The sequence below is a fragment of the Gekko japonicus genome, unplaced genomic scaffold, assembly GCF_001447785.1.
Source record: "Gekko japonicus isolate JY-2015 unplaced genomic scaffold, Gekko_japonicus_V1.1 scaffold313, whole genome shotgun sequence".
In the NCBI taxonomy this organism is placed as follows: Eukaryota; Metazoa; Chordata; class Lepidosauria; order Squamata; family Gekkonidae; genus Gekko; species Gekko japonicus.
This window is the reverse complement of record NW_015174283.1, coordinates 189425-210451: the sequence shown is the minus strand read 5'-3', so window position 1 is coordinate 210451 and position 21027 is coordinate 189425. Positions and strand designations below refer to the sequence as shown.

Genomic DNA, 21027 nt, shown 5'->3' with positions numbered 1-21027 from the left:
TCTTCTTTTTTTAAAATCTGTGGGTCCCCCCCCCCCCGAAACAGTGATTTCATTTTTTTCCCACCAGTCTGTAATGCCTTTTCAAATTCTCCATCTACCTTACCATTTTGTTTTGGTGGGCAGCGAACACTAAAAAATCTGCATGCTAGTGATGTATCAAAACAGTGATATACCACCTATGTGCTAAATGAACCGGCGTGGCCAGTCAGAACATCAGAAACAAGCAGCCAGCCCTCTTCCTGCTGCCACCTGGAACATCTATATACTATTAGGCACCTGTGGCCACAATCTGTGGATATCTAAATCTGTGGAACAGGGCCACACGAAGGCTAAAGAGATTTTTCTGCACATTTGGGGGACTCCCCAGGTGTGCAGAAAAGTCTGAAATGTTTTTTAAAAATGCACAGGGATGGGGTTAAATCCCCTGAAAGCGCAGAAAATGCTCTTTCCTTAACTTTTTTGGAGTCTGGGAGCTGCGGCAGGCTATTCAGAAGGCACTCCGGGCCCTGCTCCGGGCAGGCTATTCAGAAGGCACGTAGCGGCCACTGGGAGCTGCTCAAGGAGCTGCTTGGGGCTCTGCTGCTGCGGTGGCGGACACCAGGAACTCCTCCAGGTCGTGCCATGCTGGTGGCAGATGTCAGGAGCCACTGTGGGCCCCATGGTGGCAGATACTGGGAGCTGCTCCAGGCTCAACAGCGGCAGGCACCGGCAGCAGCTCTGGGCTCAGAATGGCTCCCTCTCTGTCACTTCGGGGTCTCAAGCTGGTTGGTTGGGCTGGACTCGTGTGTGTGTGTGTGGGGGGGGATGAGATTATCCCCCCGTGTGTTTTGTGGTTCCCCCACCTGTTCTTTCTGAAACCAGATCAGAGCACCGTGTCCAGGCACCTTTGACGCCCTGTGTGCACTTCATGATAAGTCATATTTTAATTAATCTTGGTCTATATTTCAGAAGAGGCTATTCACCCTTAAAGGCAAACAGCTTGTGAGAATCAGAGAATCACTCAAATTTCTGGGTGTGCTCAGATAAGAAAATGGCCACCAGCTTTCCTGGATAAGTGATGCTATTGCTTCGATTCTCCCTCCCCCTTCCTTTAAAATATGCTTAGTCAATTATGGATTACTGCCTGTGGTGCAAAAAGAGGACAAAAGGAAGGAAAATGTTGCCCCTCCCCCCTTTGAAATGCAGTAGTGTGCATCTTACAAGGCCAACAGTGGTTTTCGCTTTCACTGAATTTTAAAAGTAGCATAAACTGCTGCTCCCTCCCCCCTCTGCCAAGCGAGTTGTTGCCCAGTTCCGGCCTCAGCTTGCTGCACAGCCAATGAAAACAACCAGTCAAACGTGGGAAAGCAGCTAGCCAATCAAAGGCCAGGCATGTATGCAAGGGCTTTTGGAAGGGGTAACGAACTGCATACGCAAATATTCGATGGAGTACACCATTGCAAGTTTGCAACAGCACAGGCAGAAAAGAAACAACACCTCAAAAGCTGTAAACCGAGCAAGTCTGAAAAGGAAGGCAGAACACACACACACACAGAGAAGTTCTGCACAAAAACCTGCATTGTGGAACAATTCCTTTGAACATGCTGTGATCAGAGGCACAACAGAAGCACGGAAAAATCAAATTGAGGCTGCAGTCTAGGAGACACCTAAAACAATTAAAGGAAAAGTCAAGTGTCTGAGTTGCTGGAACAAGAAGATTATGCCATGCCCAAGAGAGGTGCCACTTGTTCGTAATCTCAGAAGCAGAAGGGGCTAAACAGGCAACTTTTCTGCCCAGTCGCCTGTTTCTGAATTATATGTTCCAGTACAAAACGTGGCTATAGCTGAATGACCATTTCTAAATCCATGCTGTCTGATAGGAAAATTTCTGGTACAGTCCCACTCTTAGGTCTTTGAAGTAGGACTTCAGCATATAATTAGGCCAGCACGCCAATTAAACCATTGGGTCTATAATCTGAAGGATAATTTCTATCCCTCTTAAAAATAGGAACAGTTATATGCAGGGGTCATTTCGTAGAAAAAGAGGTGCAGGAGCTCATTAGCATAACTCATTAGCATAACTTATGTGCATATGCCACACCCCCTGACATCACCGGAAGTGTGTCAGAAGGCAACACCCACCGCTCAGGCTCCACTGGACTGTTTTGGATTGCTAGCTATTGGGGGGGGGGGACCAGCAGATCTGTCCTCGCAGAGGAGGGAGAGCTTGTACCTGAATAAAACTTGGTCTTAAAGGTGCCACTGGACTGTTTCGGACTGGGGGGCCGGGGGGAGCTCTGCAGCTTACCTGGCTGCTTCTTGCTCTGACTGAGGGCTGCTGGGAGCAGGGGGTGGGGCTTGTTGCATGTGCCCACCCCCTGGGCTCTTTGCTGCTGGAGCTCCGCTCCTGTGCGCTCCCGCAGGAAATGACCCCTGGTTATACTCACATTCCACCCATTAGGTCAATAGTCTTATCCCTGTATTGCAGACAGGGCGGCACTGAGGGCCGGTTCACACATAGACTGTTGTCTGAATGTGTTCCAGGAGTTCTGTGCCAGGAACTTGGTTCCCAGGCACACGGAGGCCTGATTTTGATCAGGAATGCAGCATAGGGGAGAGGGTCCTGAAGCCCCCCCCCCCCAAAAGATCAATTTTCCTGACCCAAAACAAACTGGGGGGGGGAACATTGTTTGCCTCATTGGGGAAACGTACAAGTACTGAGGTCCCCAAGTAGGGATGCCAGCCTCCAGGTGGGGCCTGGGGATCCCCTGGAATTACAGCTCGTTTCCAGACTACAGAGATCAGTCCCCCTGGAGAAAATGGATGATTTGGAGAGTGGCACTCTATGGCAGTGTACCCCACTGAGGGCCCTGTCCAGTGTAGAGCCAGTTTGGCGTAGTGGTTAGGAGAGTGGACTCTGATCTGGGAGAACCGGGTTTGAGTCCCCACTCCTGCACATGCAGCTGCTGCTGTGGCCTTGGGTCAGTCACAAGTTCTTTCAGAGCTGTTCTCTCAAAAGAAGTTCTCAAGGGAGCTCTCTCAGCCCCACCCACCTTACAGGGTGTCTGTTGTGGGGAGGGGAAGGGAAAGGGATTGTAAGCCGCTCTGAAACCCCTTCAGGTAGTGAAGGGTGGGGTATAAATCCAATCTCTTCTTCTTCTTCTTTTCCCCAGGATCCATCCCCAGATCTCCAGAAGTTCCCCCAACATGGCTCTGGCAACCCTACCCCCCACCCCCTGCCAGTGGCTGGGCTGGCAACCTTACCACCAAGTGTGCTTGTGGCAGGGGTGAGGTTTGAACAAGGGACCTCCTCTGCTTCACAGCCCAGCTTCTAAGCCACTATACCACCCCAAACATGTAACTTGCCCCAGTCTGCAATGTGGTGGAAACAATACTGGGTTACTGGGCTGTTGCAAAGATCACAAAGGGTCATAAATGTCATTATTGTTATCTTTGAAAGGAAGCAGCAAATGGTACACCCCAGCCACCTCCAGGCCAAGTACTCCAGATTCATCCCAGTGGGGCCATGGCTTAGTGGTGGAGCATCTGCTTTTCGTGCAGAGGGACTCCAGTTCAGTCCATGGGCCATGGCATCTCCAGTGAAAGGGATTGGGGATAATAAGCAATGTTAAAGACCTCCACTTGAGAGTGCCACCGCAAGTCAGAGCAGACAATACTGACGTTGATAGATGAATGGTTGTGGTAGATGTGCTCATGTGAGCTTTCCTGGCTAACCCTCGAAGTCTGATTAGAGCGGCTGCGCTACTCACTTTGCACCTTCCTCTCTGTTCTGACAGAGCTGCCCTCCTCCTCCTAACCCTGAACTCCAGCTGTGCATTTTCCCTCCGTACAGACACGGACGAATGTGAATACGATTTGCACGACTGTCAGCCCAGCCAGCAGTGCATCAACACACCGGGCGGCTTCCACTGCCAGTGCCCAGATGGCTACCGGAAGATCGGCACAGAGTGTGTGGGTGAGTCAGTCGGCCAGCTGGCGTTCCCTCTCGAGAAGCTGAGCGATTTCAGGAAAAGGCGCTGTCAGGGCCAAGCCATGTCCTCTGACCCGAAAGCTGTGTCTGCAAGGCCTCGATGCGATTGGCTGTTGCAACTCTCCCCCCCTTTGGGGCTACCTTTTGAGACTGTGGCTATCTGTACATTCAAAACCAATCCCAGCATTGCCATGAGATCAGACTTAGTGAGTCACCTTACAGGAAATAGCGGTGGCCCACAGAGCTCTCTTACACCTCTTACTCCTTCAGTCCATAAGGGTTATATATTCCAGGGAGGTAGCCCTGTTAATCAGATTTACTGCACCATAAACTTTTGTGGGCTGGAGATTCATGCAATGAAACCTCGGTCAATGGCCATATGTACATACAGGGAGGGGGCAAATGAAAAGGATTCCAGCCCAGGAAACAGCCTGAAATAAATTTTATTTATCTTTAAGGTGTCACAAGACACAATTCTGTTCTTATCCAGTGTTTTAGAAAGGGATGATCTTAATAAATGTCTCTGCGTTGACCAGTAGTCATCCTTTCAGCCCCAGTTTGCATTTAAAGCCAGTTTCACCATCAGCTGGTCCAAAATGTGTAAATAACACAAAAACCAGCCCCCAGACTTGATTGACCAAGAGTCAGGCCAATGGTCCAGCTTGTCCCACATCCTATTTTTGCAGATATTTGAACCCAGGTCTCCTCACTCCTAGCTGGATAGTCTCAACTGCAGTGCCCCATACTCTTTCTAGCCCAAGCTTCATTTCTAGCTCTAGCTTCACAACTGCAGTCATGTAACACCCTTGCATTAACAATGGTTACCAACTTTCATTGCTGGGATGGCAAACCGAGCCCCAACCAGCCGTGTTTACCTGTTTCCTTTTAGAAGAAACTTAATCTAATTCCCAGGAGGCTGCAGTTTCTCACTGAGGAGTGAAAGAACTCTGTTCATGCTCAGTGGCACAGCAAGGCAGCGATGGAGGAGGTGACACAATACCTGTATTTTCCTTTCTTCTTGCAGACATTGATGAATGCCGGTATCGCTATTGCCAGCACCGCTGCGTCAACTCCCCTGGCTCTTTCTCCTGCCAGTGCGAGCCTGGCTTCCAGCTGGCCAGCAACAACCGGTCATGTGTCGGTAAGGGGTTCATTCTTGACTTGCCTTCTCCCTTCAGGGCTTCAATACAGTAGAGACCTCTAGAGCACAGGTCTCCAATAGGGTGCCCGTGGGTGCCATGGAAGCTGTTTCCTGGTGTCTGCCAAGTGTTTTTAGAAAGTGGGAAGGGCCCCGTGGGGCTTTTGCTCAGCAGGGCTTCTGATTGGCTGTGCAGGTTTTTTTAAAAAGTTGGTTTGGCAGCAGCTGCCCCTCACAGCACAAGGGTCTTCACTGCATTACTGAGGGTAAGGTGTATGTATGCAGGAAAATAGTTTTGAACAATATGTTATTTAAAAGGGCTTCTTGTTAAACAGAGCTTCTACCTGAAATGCTGAGGAGTTTTGCATGACCTCGCTCCCTGACATTTTGTGGTTGGCTCCCTCCTGTGGCAGCCATTTTGAGGATGTGCCCACATCCCTGTGTCAGGATTACAGATGTGCCCATGTGTTCAAAAGGGTTGGGGACTTTTGCTCCAGAACACTCGTGTTCCTTACAATGATGCAGGGCTGACACAGGTTTGTTCCCGGGAGTTCTCACCTATACATTATTATGTCATCTGTTTGCTGGATGTTGAGCAAATATTTGACATCGGTATTTGACATCAGTATTAGCTATCTGATTTCAGTATTCAGTCATTGACCTATTTAACATTTGGGAGTATGTGAGAGTTGGGAACCTAAGAGACTTCCTTATTTGACACCTGTCAAAGGCTTGGATTTACTGGAGTGCTTTTTATAGACAGAAGAATTTCCACTCACGGAGTGTCACTTTCTGCTCCTTTGGGACAGGGGACATGGAGGTGCATTTTGGACTGCAGTGGGATGGGGAAGGCCAACAAATTGTGCTGCACAGGTGGAAATCCTTTTATCTGCAGAAATGCTCTGATGGACCCAAACCACAGTTTTAAAAAAAGGAAGACATGTCATTAGAATATAAAAACATAAGAACATAAAAACAGGATCAGACCGATCGTCCATCTAGTCCAGCATCCTGTCTCACATAGTGGCCAGAGAACAAATGTAAAGAAAACAGTCGTGAGAGTCTGACCCACAGATCAAGCAGTCAACAAGACTTGCAAAGAAAATTATTTCTGTATATTATGGTTAACAAGCACGACAACAGAATAAACAAATTCCTTCAAATCATAAGAAAATCCTAGTGTAAAAATACAACAACAACAAATACCTTTTATTGGCATAAAATACATAATCAACATCGTCTCTGGATTATGTAGCAATGTTTCAAAATTGGATCTTCCTCAGGCAATATTTTTTGTTGTTCAGTCGCACAGTCGAGTCCGACTCTTCGCGACCCCATGGACAATCTCCCGCCAGGCTCTCCTGTCTTCCGCCGTCCTCCGAAGTTGGCTCAATTTCATGTTCGTTGCATCGCTGACACTGTCTAACCATCTCATCCTTTGCCGTCCCCGTCTTCTTTGACCTTCAATCTTTCCCAGCATCAGGGTCTTTTCCAGTGAGTGCTCCCTTCTCATTTGGTGGCCAAAGTATTTGAGCTTCAGTTTCATTATCTGGCCTTCCAGGGAACAGTCAGGGTTGATTTCTTTGAGGATTGACTGATTTGTTCTTCTTGCAGTCCAAGGGACTCTCAAGAGTCTTCTCCAGCACCATAGTTCAAAAGAATCTATTCTTCGGCGCTCGGCCTTCCTTATAGTCCAACTCTCACAGCCATACATGACTACTGGGAATACCATTGCTTTGACCATGCGGACTTTTGTTGGCAGGGTGATGTCTCTACTTTTTATCATGCTGTTTAGGTTCGCCATCGCTTTCCTCCCAAGGAGCAGGCGTCTTTTAATTTCATGGCTGCAGTCACAGTCTGCGGTGATCTGGGATCCCAGGAACGTGAAGTCTGTCACTACTTCCACGACTTCCCCTTCTATTTGCCAAGGAGTGATGGGGCCGGATGCCATGATCTTAGTTTTTTTGATGTTGAGCTTCAAGCCCACTTTTGCGCTCTCCTCTTTTACTCTGAGCAAGAGGCTCTTTAGATCCTTTTCACTTTCAGCCATTAGAGTGGTATCATCTGCATATCTGAGGTTGTTGATCTTTTCCCCAGCAATCTTAATTCCCGCTTGTGATTCATCCAGGCCAGCATTTCGCATGATGTACTCTGCATATATATTAAATAAGCAAGGCGACAATATACATCCTTGTCGTACTCCTTTTCCTATGCTGAACCAATCAGTTGTTCCATATCCGGTTCTAACTGTCGCTTCTTGGCCCTTATACAGGTTTCTCAAGAGACATGTGAGGTGGTCTGGTACTCCCATCTCTTTAAGGACCTGCCATAGTTTGTTGTGATCCACACAGTCAAAAGCTTTAGCATAGTCAATGAAGCAGAAGTAGATATTTTTCTGGTACTCTCTTGCTTTCTCCATAATCCAGCGAATGTTGGCAATTTGATCTCTAGTTCCTCTACCTCTTCGAAACCCAGCTTGTACTTCTGGTAGTTCTCTATCCACGTACTGTTGAAGCCTAGCTTGTAGGATCTTGAGCATGACCTTGCTAGCGTGTGATATGAGTGCAATTGTGCGATAGTTTGAACATTCCTTGGCATTGCCCTTCTTTGGGATTGGAATGTATACTGACCTTTTCCAATCCTGTGGCCACTGTTGCGTTTTCCAAATTTGCTGGCAAATGGAGTGCAGCACTTTAACAGCATCATCTTCTAAGACTTTGAATAGCTCAGCTGGAATACCATCACCTCCACTAGCTTTGTTGTTAGCAATGCTTTCTAAGGCCCATTTAACTTCACATTCCAGGATGTCTGGCTCGAGGTCAGTGATTATACCGTCGTGGTTGTCAAGGACATCGAGGTCTTTCTTGTATAGTTCTTCTGTGTATTCTTGCCATCTTTTCCTAATCTCTTCTGCTTCTGTTAGGTCCCTACCGTTTTTGTCCTTTATCATGGCCAGCTTTGCATGGAACGCTCCCTTGATTTCTCCAACTTTCTTGAAGAGATCTCTAGTCCTTCCCATTCTATTGTTTTCTTCTATTACTTTGCACTGTTCATTCAGGAAGGCCTCCTTATCTCTCCTTGCTGTTCTCTGGAAATCTGCGTTCAGTTGGGTAAATCTTTCCTTTTCGCCTTTGCCTTTCGCTTTCCTTCTTTCCTCTGCTATTTGTAAAGCCTCATCAGAAAGCCACTTTGCTTTCTTACATTTCTTTTTCTTTGGGATGGTGGTGATTGCTGCCTCCTGTACGATGTCACGAACCTCTGTCCATAGTTCTTCAGGCACTCTATCTATCAAATCCAGACCCTTGAATCTATTCTTCACCTCTACTGTATATTCATCAGGGATGCGATCTAGGTCAAACCTGAATGGCCTCGTGGTTTTCCCAATTTTCTTCAGTTTAAGTCTGAATTTTGCAATGAGTAGCTCATGATCTGAACCACAGTCAGCTCCAGGTCTTGTTTTTACTGACTGGATAGAGCTTCTCCATCTTTGACTGCAAATTATATAGTCAATCTGATTTCGGTGTTGCCCATCTGGTGATGTCCATGTGTAGAGTCGCCTCTTAGGTTGTTGGAAAAGGGTGTTCGCTATGACCAGTGTGTTCTCTTGACAAAACTCTGTTAACCTTTGCCCTGCTTCATTTTGCTTTCCAAGGCCAAACTTGTCTGTTATTCCAGTTACCTTTTGACTTCCTACTTTAGCATTCCAGTCCCCTATGATGATGAGGACATCATTTTTTGGTGTTAGTTCTAGGAGGTGTTGTAGGTCTTCATAGAACCGGTCCACTTCAGCCTCTTCTGCATCAGTGGTTGGGGCATAGACTTGGATTACTGTGATGTTGAATGGTTTGCCTTGGAATCGGACAGAAATCATTCTGTCATTTTTGAGATTGTATCCCAGTACTGCCTTTTGCACTCTCTTGTTGACTATAAAGGCCACACCATTTTTTCTACGAGATTCCTGGCCACAGTAGTAGATATAATGGTCTTCTGAGTTAAATTCGCCCATTCCTGTCCACTTTAGTTCACTGATTCCTAGGATATCGATGTTCAGTCTTGCCATCTCATTTTTGACCACGTCAAGCTTACCTTGATTCATAGATCTTACATTCCAGGTTCCTATGTAGTATTGTTCTTTGCAGCATTGGACTTTCCTTTCACCATCAGACACATCCACAACTGAGCGTCCTTTCGGCTTTGGCCCAGCCGCTTCACTCTTTCTGGGGTTACTTGTACTTGTCCTCTGCTCTTCCTCAGTAGCATATTGGACACCTTCCGACCAATAAGTATTCAGGCTCAAATATGCTGCTAAGCTTCTAATGGATCCCAGGCCACATGGTTAGTAGCCATTGATAGACCTTTTCCATTAATCTATCCAATCCCCTTTTAAAGCTATTTATTTATTTATTTATTTATTTATTTATTTATTTATTTACTCGGCTTATAGCCCTCCCTCCCCTGCATAGCAGGGCTCAGGGCAGGTGACAACAGGTACCAACAACAATATTAAACAATAATAAATTAATCATTAAAACCTATTTTAAAACAACAATAAATAACCATTTAGATTTGATCAGTCAGATGGCAGCACATACCACATTTTTCACTCCATAAGACGCACTTCCCCCCCAAAAAAAAGTGGGGGGGAAAGTGTGTGCGTCTTATGGACCGAATACTGCAAAAAAGAGTGCACGTTGGGGACCTTAATGATGCCGTGGGGAAGCCTGCAGCATGTGTGTGTGCGCGCGCGCGCTGAGTGTGTGTGTGCGCGCACGGGCGGGGGGGGGTGGAAAGCTCCCGGCTCCCTCCTCCCTTCTCCTCCGCAGCGCGGCCCTCGGGGGAGGCGGCTGAGTGTGAGTGTGTGCAGGCGGGGTGTGTGTGTGTGCGTCTTATAAAGCCTGCAGCCAAATCAGAAAGATCGTGGGGCAGCCTGCAGCCAGATCAGAAAGCAGGGGCTGCATGGAAGGAGAGCGGGTCCAGGCAGGAAACGTACAATTCCATGGTGGCAGCGTGGTGAAGCGGGTCCCGGCCAAGAAGGAGGAGATCGTACAGAGGAGGAGGGAAGGCTGCAAGCGAGGAGTGAGTGCTGTTGCTGGCTGTGTTATCACTGCGTTGATTGGAGAAGAGTTTGTAGTAGGCAGCGTTTCCTAGTGGACAGCGGGGAGAGCAGTGCGCATGCACATTACTCTCCATTCAACGGCTGGGCTTGTCTGGGGTACTATGAATGCTGGCAGCAGGGGGCGCACAATTCCTCCTCTAAAAACTAGGTGCGTCTTATGGAGCGAAAAATATGGTAGTTTGATGCGACTTGGTGAGTCTTCTTCTTAAAAGAGATTGTACTTCAGGTGTGTCTGTGGATGGTGAGATGGTGCTATAACAGACAAGCAAGCAACAAGCAGGCAGGCAAGGGGAGGCCAATACAGGTGGAATTGCTGCTGCCTCAACCATAGGCCTGGCGGAACATCTCCGTTTTACAGGCCCTGCGGAACTCCATTAGGTCTCGCGGGGCCCAGATCTCACTTGGGAGAGCGTTCCACCAGGCCGATGCCAGAGCCAAGAAGGCTCCGGCTCTGGTTGAGGCTAAGCGGATACCTTTTGGGCTGGGGATCACCATAAGATTCTGATCTGTTGAGCAAAGCGCTCTTTGGGGGACATACCAGGAGAAACGGTCATAAGAACATAAGAGAAGCCAGTGTTGGATCAGGCCAGTGGCCCATCCAGTCCAACACTCTGCCACACAGTGGCCAAAAATACCAAGTGCCACCAGGAGGTCCACCCATAGGGCCAGGACACTAGAAGCCCTCCCGCTGTTGCCCCCCTCCAAGCACCAAGAATACAGAGCATCACTTGCCCCAGACCAGGAGTTCCTATCTATACCTTGTGGCTAATAGCCACTGATGGACCTCTGCTCCAATGTTTATCCAGTTCCTTCTTGAAGCCGTCCATGCTTGTAGCCACCACCACTTCCTGTGGCAGTGAATTCCATGTGTTAATCACTCTTTGGGTGAAGAAGTACTTCCTTTTATCTGTTCTAATCTGACTGCTCAGCAAATTCATTGAGTGCCCATGAGAAAGGGAGAAAAGTACTTCTTTCTCTACCTGCTCTGTCCCATGCATAATCTTGTAAACCTCTGTCATGTTACCCCTCAGTCATTGTTTCTCCAAGATAAAGAGCCCCAAGCACTTCAACCTTTCTTCATAGGGGAAGTGTTCCAAGCCTTTTATCATTCTAGTTAACCTTTTCTGCACTTTTTCCAATGCTATAATATCTGTAGTGACCAGAAATGCACACAGTATTCCAAATGAGGTCGCACCATCGATTTATACAGGGGTATTGTGATACTGGCTGATTTGTTTTCAGTTCCCTTCCTAATAATCCCCAGCATAGCGTTGGCCTTTTTAAATTGCAGTCGCACACTGTCTTGACACTTTCAGTGAGTTATCTACTACGACTCTCGGATCTCTCTTTTGGTCAGTCTCCTGAAGGTATGTCGGTCCCAGACAGCAATGGGCTTTAAAGGTTATTCCTGTGACCATCACTATATCAATGACTGGGGCAGCTTTCATGCTTCAAGACTGTTTTACATATCTGTATTTCTAACCTGAACTCTTGGGAGCATTTAAATAGTGAAATTTTAAACTTGGATGAGTGTTTAGTTTGATTCTACAATGAGGTTAAGTTTTTAAAAAACGTTTTACCTAGTGCTGCTGATTGCAGATGTAAACGGAGGAATCACTTGAACATAAGAGAACATATGAGACGCCAATGTTGGATCAGGCCAAAGGCCCATCCAGTCCAACACTCTGTGTCACACAGTGGCCAGAAATACCAGTGCCATCAGGAGGTCCAGCAGTGGGGCCAGGACATTAGAAGCCCTCCCACTGTTGACCCCCCCCCCAAGCACCAAGAAGACAGAGCATCACTTGCCCCAGAGCCCCTAGCTATACCTTGTGGCTAATAGCCACTGATGGACCTCTGCTCCATATGCTTATCTAATTCCCTTTTGAAGCCGTCCATGCTTGTAGCACCCACCACTTCCTGTGGCAGTGAATTCCATGTGCTAATCACTCTTTGGGTGAAGAAGTACTTCCTTTTATCCGTTCTAACCCGACCGCTCTGCAGTTTCATGGAGTGCCCACGAGTTCTTGTATTGTGAGAAAGGGAGAAAAGTACCTCTTTCTTTACCTGCTCTTTCCCATGCATAATCTTATAAACCTCGATCATGTCACCCCTCAGTCGTCTTTTCTCCAAGCTAAAGAGCCCTAAGCGCTTTAACCTTTCCTCATAGGGAAAGTGTTCCAACCCTTTTATCATTCGAGTTGCCCTTTTCTGCACTTTTTCCAAAGCTATAATATCCTTTTTAAGGTGTGGTGCCCAGAACTGCACACAGTATTCCAAATGAGGTCTCACCATTGATTTATATAGGGGCATTATTATATTGGCTGATCTGTTTTCAATACCCTTCCTAATAATCCCCAGCATAGCATTGGCCTTCTTTATTGCAGTCACACACTGTCTCGACATTTTCAGTGAGTTATCCACTACAACTCCAAGATCTCTCTCTTGCTCAGTCTCTGCCAGTTCAGACCCCATCAATGTGTATTTATATTTAGGATTTTTGGCTCCAATGTGCATCACCTTGCACTTGGCCACATTGAACCCCATTTGCCATGTTGACGCCCACTCGCCCATCCTTGACAGATCCCCTTGGAGTGCCTCACAATCCTCACTGGTTTTCACCACCCTGAACAACTTTGTATCATCCGCAAATTTAGCCACTTCACTGCTTACTCCCATCTCCAAATCATTAATGAACAAGTTAAAAAGCAGTGGACCAAGTACTGATCCCTGCGGTACCCCACTGCTTACCACCCTCCACTGAGAAAATTGCCCACCTACACTCACTCTCTGTTTTCTATGAACTAGCCAGTTTTTGATCCATAAAAGGACTTGTCCTTCTATCCCATGATTTTTGAGCTTACTTAGGAGCCTTTGATGAGGAACTTTATCAAAAGCTTTCTGGAAGTCAAGGTAAATAATATCTATTGGATCCCCCTTGTCCACATGTTTGTTCACCCCCTCAAAGAACACTAACAGGTTAGTGAGACAAGATCTTCCCTTACAGAAACCGTGCTGAGTCTGCCTCAATAGGTTTTGTTCATCTATGTGCCTACTAATTCTTTCCTTAATAATGGTTTCCACCAATTTACCCGGTATCGACGTCAGACTGACTGGCCTGTAATTTCCCGGATCTCCTCTGGAACCCTTTTTAAAGATGGGAGTGACATTAGCTACCTTCCAATCCTCAGGAATGGAGGCAGATTTTAAGGAAAGATTACATATCTTTGTCAGGAGATCTACAAGTTCACATTTGAGTTCTTTCAGAACTCTCGGATGTATGCCATCTGGGCCTGGTGATTTTTCAGTTTTTAAGTTGTCTATCAGTTTTAGGACCTCCTCTCTCGTCACCTCAATCTGACTCAGGTCTTTCAACACCCCTCCTGAAATCAGTGGTTCTGGAGTGGGCAAGCACTTCTCATCTTCCACAGTGAAGACGGAGGCAAAAAATGCATTTAGCTTCTCAGCCATTTCCCTATCATCCTTCAATACTCCTTTTACCCCTTGGTCGTCCAAGGGCCCCACTGCCTCCCTGGCTGGTTTCCTGTTTCTAATGTATTTGAAGAAAGTTTTATTGTTGGTTTTTACGTTTTTTGCTATATGCTCCTCATATTCCCTTTTTGCCTGCCTGACCTCAGACTTGCATTTTATTTGCCATAGCCTGTGTTCCGTTTTATCAGCCTCACTGTGACTAGCTTTCCACTGCTTAAAGGAATTCTTTTTACTTTTTACAGCCTCCATTACTCTGTTTGTTAACCATGCAGGCTTTTTCCTATACCTGTTTGTGCCTTTCCTAACCTGCGGAATATATATTTTTTGAGCTTCTAGGATCGTAGTTTTAAATAGATCCCAAGCTTCCCCAATTGTTTTGACCCTTTCTACTTTTCCTTTCAGTTTCCTCCCCACGTGTCCCCTCATATCAGAGAAATTACCCCTTTTAAAGTTAAAAATGGTTGTGTGAGTCTTTTTGGCCAATTCTCTATTTGTACAAATGATGAACTCAACAACATTATGATCACTGTTTCCAAGCGGTGCAATCACTTTTACATCTCTCACCAGGTCTTGAGTGTTACTTAGGACCAAATCAAGGATCGCCTCTCCCCTGGTAGGTTCCGTGACCATCTGCTCCATAGCACAGTCATTTAGAGTGTCTAGAAACTCAATCTCTTTTTCCCGGCTAGAACACATATTGACCCAATCAATGTGTGGGTAGTTAAAATCACCTATTATTACACAGTGTTTTTGTCTAGTTGCTATCTTTAAGGCATTCATCATTTTATAATCCTCCTCTATCTTTTGATCTGGTGGGCGATAACAAACTCCCAGTGTTAAGTTTCCTTTTGGCCCCCCTATTTCAACCCATAGAACTTCCAGAAGCGAATCCAATTCACTTAGCCTCTCAATCTTTCTAGACTTTATACCCTCTCTGACATACAGAGCTACCCCACCTCCAACCCTTCCCCCCCTATCCTTCCGATATAATATATAACCGGGAATCACTGTGTCCCACTGATTTTCCTCATCCCACCAAGTTTCAGAAATACCCACAATGTCTATTTTTCCCTCCGACACCAAGCACTCCAACTCCCCGATTTTACCTCGGACACTTCTAGCATTTGTATAGAAACAGCTGTAATTTCCCTTACAAGTTAAGCCTGCATCCTTCCTCTTGCTATCTCGAGTCGTTGTCCGGCAGTCCATGTCACCAGCCATGGCCTCTGTGGACAATTTCAATCCACCTCCCTGTAGAAAAGCAACCGGTACCCCCTCACCTCTCTCAGATGAGCCAACCCGAACCAGAGACTTTTCATCTCCTGTCGGCTTTCCCCCAATATTCAGTTTAAAAGCTGCTCTGCCACCTTTTTGATTTTAAGTGCCAGCAGCCTGGTTCCTTCTCGGGACAAGTGGAGACCGTCTCGCCTGTACAGCTCCCTCTTGTTCCAAAAAGAATCCCAGTGCCTAACAAACCTGAACCCTTCCCCTCTACACCATCGTCTCATCCACGCATTGAGACTCCTGATCTGTGCCTGTCTCTCCGGCCCTGCGCGTGGAACAGGTAGCACTTCTGAGAAGGCTACCTTGGCGGTCCTGGCCTTGAGTTTCCTGCCCAGCAGCCTAAATTTCTCCTCCAGGACCTCACGACTGCATTTCCCCACATCGTTGGTGCCGACATGCACCACGACCACTGGCTCCTCCCCAGCACTATCTACCAGCCTATCTAAAACACGCGTAATGTCCGCTACCTTCGCACCAGGCAGGCAAGTCACCATACGGTCAGTACGCGGGTTCGCCACCCAGCTGTCTACCTGCCTAAGGATCGAATCACCCACTACCAAGAGCCCCCCTCCCACCCTGCTCAGGGATGGTTCCTTGGTGCAAAAGGAGAGCCGCTCACCAGCTGGGGAAGAGGTCCCTTCTGAGGGCACATTCCCCTTATCCTCAGCATGGTGCCCTGTTTCCCCTAGACCCTCATGCTCCCTGACAGCAGCGGGGCTGCCAGATCCAGAGTGGGACGTAGCTAACAAGTCCCCGAGAGTCTTTTCTGTGTGCCTAGCTGACTGTCTCTGCTTCTCCAGGTCAGCCACCTTGGCCTCAAGGGAGCACACACGTTCCCTGAGAACCAGGAGCTCCTTGCACCGAGGACACACCCAAGACTTCTGCCCAGTGGGCAGATAGTCATACATGTGACACTCTGTGCAAAACACTGGATAGCCCCCAACCCCCTGCTGGCATTCTGGCTTCATAATTCTTTTAAAATAAATAAATATAATCCCCCTTTTAAACCCTTGGTATTTATGTGGTTTTTGTTATCAAAGTCAAATTATTTTACGGGAAAGACAAAGAGCCTAGGGCCTTGTCTTTCTGGCTCTTTTTGGGCTTCTTACAGAGCCCCTAGTCTAAGAGTCCCTAGGCTAAGAGCCACAGGCAAAGAGCCCTTTAGCTCGCCCTCTGGCAAGGTGCTCGTGCCTCTGGCAAGGTGCTTCCTTAAATAGAGGCCTCCCCCAGCAGAGGTCAGGCAGCAGCTATTCAAATTCAAATTCACCCAGGCACTCAATCACAGGCAAAACAATGCCCCTTCCACTTCCTCTCAATTACAGGCAATCCCAGTCAAACAATGCCCGTTCCTCTCCCACACTCAATCAGCCAGGACTCTGCAAGAACTCTAAGTGCTTCCACACACTGCTAAACACAGTTTTCCCACAAAATATCCTTAGCTGAATTCTCTCAGCTGAAAGCAAGTAAAAGAAACCCACTCATCTCTCTCACAGCTCTCTCTCCTGCTCCTGCTCAGAGCTCAGCTGGTCTCGAAGACACTCAGGCCAGCTCAGGCATGGTTGATCTGTAATGGTGTTTTCCCACTGCCACCGCTTACAGCTTCTGACCGTGGGTTCTGGATATCAGGGGTGTCTTCTCTGGGCACGGGGGATCCTCCTCAGGTGGTTGCAATAGTGCTGCTGACTCTTCCCGCCTTCTTGATGGCAGGCCCGGCTCACTCACTAGGCGAACTAGGCGCTCGCCTAGAGCGCGCCGGCCCTTAGGGGCGCCAAACTGGCACACACACACCCTATTCTGGTTCAGCTGCAAACACTACTGAGTTTTAAACATGTTATGATCTTTCTGATGATACAAACACCAATTCCACCAAAGAACTTAGCCCTCTGGGCACAGAACAGTCACTCAGATGAGTCAAAGAACAACCTAAGTAGGGGGGCTATTACATAAGGACACTCAAGTTGCAACTGACTTATGGCAACCCCAGCAAGGAACTGTCAAGGCAAGTGAGAAGCAGAGGTTGTTTGTGACTGCAAGTGCCTTTCTTTGCAGTCTTCCTTGGTGGAAGCCAGATGTGCAAAGCAGGCAAAGTTACAAAAGGAAAAGTGAGTGTTAAGAGCATGGGTGCCAGGGGAACGGGAGGTCCGGGGTACAGATCCAATTAATGGGTCCGAGTCATGGTGGGCGCACGGGGGGGGGGGATGCCAGAAGGGATTCTTGCCTAGGATGCAAAATAAGCTGGGGCCGCCCCTGCTTGATGGTGCTGTGTGTTTCAGGCATGCAGGGGATGGCATCAATTGGGGACCAAGAACACAGGATACATAGGGAAGAGCAGGCTTGTTCCATCTTTCTGTGCTTTTACACTGCTGTGGGCCACCTCTGCCCCCCTGCAAAAGTAGAGGGGGATAAGTTGGCTGGGCCCTCTCCTCCAAAGGACGCCTCCTGTGGGTATAGTGGAATGACTTGGTTTGGCTTGAATTCTCTGATTTTACATTTACTGGGTTTGCCAGAGTTCTTCATTAGATCCATTTGCCGGTGTGCGGGGGGGGGGGGGGTGTCCTCTGGTTTGATATTGGCTTGGATTTTCTGATTTGACATTTATTGTGTCAGGCTTGCCACATTGCCGTGTCCTTCTAGCTGGGATTCCCTTGTTCTGCATTGGTTCTTTGGGCTTGCTGGTTCTGTTTGCATTGGGAGGTTTTTGGCCAGGGGTTGCTCTTTTTGCTTTTGTCTTTAGCTATTCTTTGCCCTCAAGAGCACTTTGAAATTTCCCCCCCAGGTAGGAAACAGTGGAGGATAGCTGGGGTCACCTTGTTCAGGGGCCCATGGAATTGGAACTTGGAGGTTATTTAGTGGACAGGCACCAGCAGCTCTGCTGCCATTTTGGTGCCACTAGCTTTAAAAAAAGCCCCTCCCCCAAAAAGACTCCCCAAAGGGAATACAGGAACCAAATCTCTGCCTTATATATAATTGAATAAGACACAGAGTCACGCAGCGGAGAGAAAATGCGCACCAACAGTGTTTCGACGGCTGAACTGTCCGTCAAAGGCTTCCATTGGCCATGTCGCCTAAGTCCCACCTCAGACGCAGTGTTTGGAATCTTGCGCTGTCCGTCAGAAGCTTCCCCAGCTTCCATTGGCCGTGTCGCCCAGCTGCAACTCAAGGCTGCTGCCCTGCCATTGGCTCGGAGGTGGGAGCCGAGCGCTGCGTCTGAGCACGCGGTGGCAATGCGCCCCACGCCGCACCCCGATTTCCCTCCCCCACCCGCCCCACTTTGCCAACCCGCCTGGGAAGCCGGACAGACAGAGGAGGCTTTCTTACGCCCCCCCATCCGCACCGCTTCTCTTGCCCACCTGGGAAGCCGGATGGACGGGAGGATCTTCTGCGGCCCCTCCTGCCTCCTCCCTTTCTTCCCTCCTTCCTTTCTCTCTCTCTCTCCCCCCACTCTCTCTCTCTCTCTCTCTGTATCTCTCTCTCTCTCTCTCTCTCTCTCCCTTCCTTCCTTCCCCCTCCCCATCTATTTGCTTTCTTTGTTTCTTTCATTCTCTCTCTCTCTCTCTTCCTTTCTTTCCCCCGCTCTCTTTCCCCACCCTCCCACTCTACCTGTCTAGGGGCCTGTTGTCTCCGCCCACAACGGGCTTTGCTCCCTACGGTAGCAGTATCAGAATCCGGGAAGGGGGAGACCTGGATAACTGGGAATACTGATATTTCTTGTCTCCCCGATATCCAGATCTGAAAAATACTGACTTTTTAAGGTGCATATCCCTTGTTGTGGTTCCCCTTCACTGGCTTCAAAGGGCAACGTGGGTTCCCCAGGCATTCGGTGCCTTCTCACTGGGGGCTGTGGCTCCCCCCAGCACTGGGGATAGAGGAGCAGGGCAGAAATATTACAGAAGGAAAAGGGTGGGTGGGGGGGGAAGAATGTTAAAACAGAATGTGGGAAAGAAATACAAGAGGGTTTTTTTTTTTAGTAAAGGATAGCAAGGAAAGAGGCAGAGAGTTAGAGAAATATACCCATCTATTTTTGAACCATGATTATTCTCCCCAGGGTGGGGAGGTGCACCGTTCCTGGAGGTACTGCAATACCAGGTCGATGCGTGGAGTGGATGGAGCAAGCCCCTATTCCATCTCCCAGTTCCAAAAATCCATTTAATATATAGTCCTCAGATAGAGGACGTATCAGATATTAAACTGATAAGAACAGATACTACACTTGATCTTAGCCAAAAGGCCGAGAAGCGATAAAGAAACTGCTCGGAAAATGTTATTTCGTATCAACGTGATATACTTGGAGGGCTAAGAGAGCAATGCCACAGCCTGAGGTGCCAAACAGCAAAGCCAGCATAGCCGGGGTCAGAAGACTTCCCATTACATCGCAAAATTGCTGATCTTTTTACTTTTCAGGCAAGCAGCCTCCTGAAAGATAGTTTGATGTCTTAATTTGTAGATTCTCCTCCCTCCGTCAGTTTAACAACTTTGAGTGCCAGGGCTCAGAAAGACATTGGTTAGTGATCTGCATACCTCCGCCTCCTTTCCCATGATGCTCTGCAGTTGTTAACCAATTAGATTCGCAGCTGATGTTTCCCTTTCTGCACTCTTGTGTCTCGTTTTCCAGCTCCTAGAGTGATCACTCAAAGAAACAGAATGCTTCAGACTCTAAAAAAATATATTAGGGAGAAATATTACAAGAGAAAGAGCAAGCATGCGTTAGCACATTCTTACTGTTTGTAATGAATGACAGCTTATGTGAACATACGTCATGCCTCCCACCTTCCTCTTCCTTTTTATTTCCCCCTTGCTTTCCCTTGCACTGGCTTTCCACAATCTTATGCTTCTGTACTAAACTTCAGGAGTAGAGCAGTCGCAGACTTCTCAAGAAGGAGTCAAACTGACTCTTTTAAAAAGCACACCAGTGAGTTAAAATAAAATTGCCAGCAATATTCCTATGTACAACTCTTGAAAAATCAGGTCCCCCCCGCAAACCACCTGCAGACGTTCGAGCGAATGGTTTTTCAGACAAAATTCTGCCTTGCTGTGGGACTCTGCCAGTGCAATCCGTAAACTTTTGGAAGAAAGTGGCTGGTAAAAGAACGGTGCCGGTCTGTGGCACCAAAACAACGAAGCATTCGGTGGCATCCTTAAGACAGCCACACTGCTGGGAACATCATCAGAGCTTAGCGTGAACCAGAGGGCAGCTGTATCCAGCCGAAAGACTTCCAGTGCACTTCTTCTTTTTTAAATAACATTTTATTGGTATAATACAATAGTATTAAGAAAACATAACAATCAAATTTTATAACATTAGCAAAGTCCATAATGAACTAAAGAACAGTTAAACATATTAACCAGTACAATATGAATAAAAAATGTAAGCATTGAAAAATGATGTATAATTCAATAAATTTAGGAACAAAATCCCTTGTTTTTACAATGTATTCTAATTAAAGCCTGTTCTGTTCGCTGTTATTAACTCAATAAAGTGCCTTCTGCCATCTAAATTATCAATAGGCATTCAATAGCATATCTAACAATGTGAAAAACAAAGTGAACCTATAAACCATAAACAATTTACCGTGAGGATATCAGTATTTTGCTATATCTATGTAGTTTCAATAAACAATATTCATTTGAACCATATATAAGTCATTATATCCATTTAATATAGTTATTCCAGGATGCTGAAATGAATTTTTCTTCTGTTAAGGCTTCTAGAATAGGAAACCATTTAACTTCGAACCCAAAATGTGCAATGTTCCCTTTATTTCTGTTAACTTTAGCTGTGATGCTTTCCATGATGAACTGATTCCACAACTTTTTGTACCAGGTTTGAATGTCAGGCGGGGAAACATCTTTCCAGCAAGAGGGGGGGGGGGGGGGGGTCCCCGCCAAATTTATTCTGGGAAATTAGCATAATTGGAGACAGAACATGCGAGGGGGGGGGCCTAACAAGCAAGATCCACACCAGCGTTTACGGAGATTTTTCCCTCTGAGAACTCTCAAAATAAACCAGTCCAAATTAAATAGAAAAAT

At 47.1% G+C, this 21027-nt stretch overlaps 1 protein-coding gene across 1 annotated transcript in view; it reads left to right on the top strand.

Moving 5' to 3' along the window:
• Positions 1-21027, top strand: part of EFEMP2 (EGF containing fibulin-like extracellular matrix protein 2) — a 50987-nt gene that overhangs the window by 18151 nt on the left and 11809 nt on the right. The window contains exons 5-6 of the mRNA XM_015423920.1: positions 3833-3955; positions 4995-5111. Of these exons, the coding sequence (XP_015279406.1) occupies positions 3833-3955; positions 4995-5111 (240 nt within the window). The remainder of the gene's footprint in view (positions 1-3832; positions 3956-4994; positions 5112-21027) is intronic.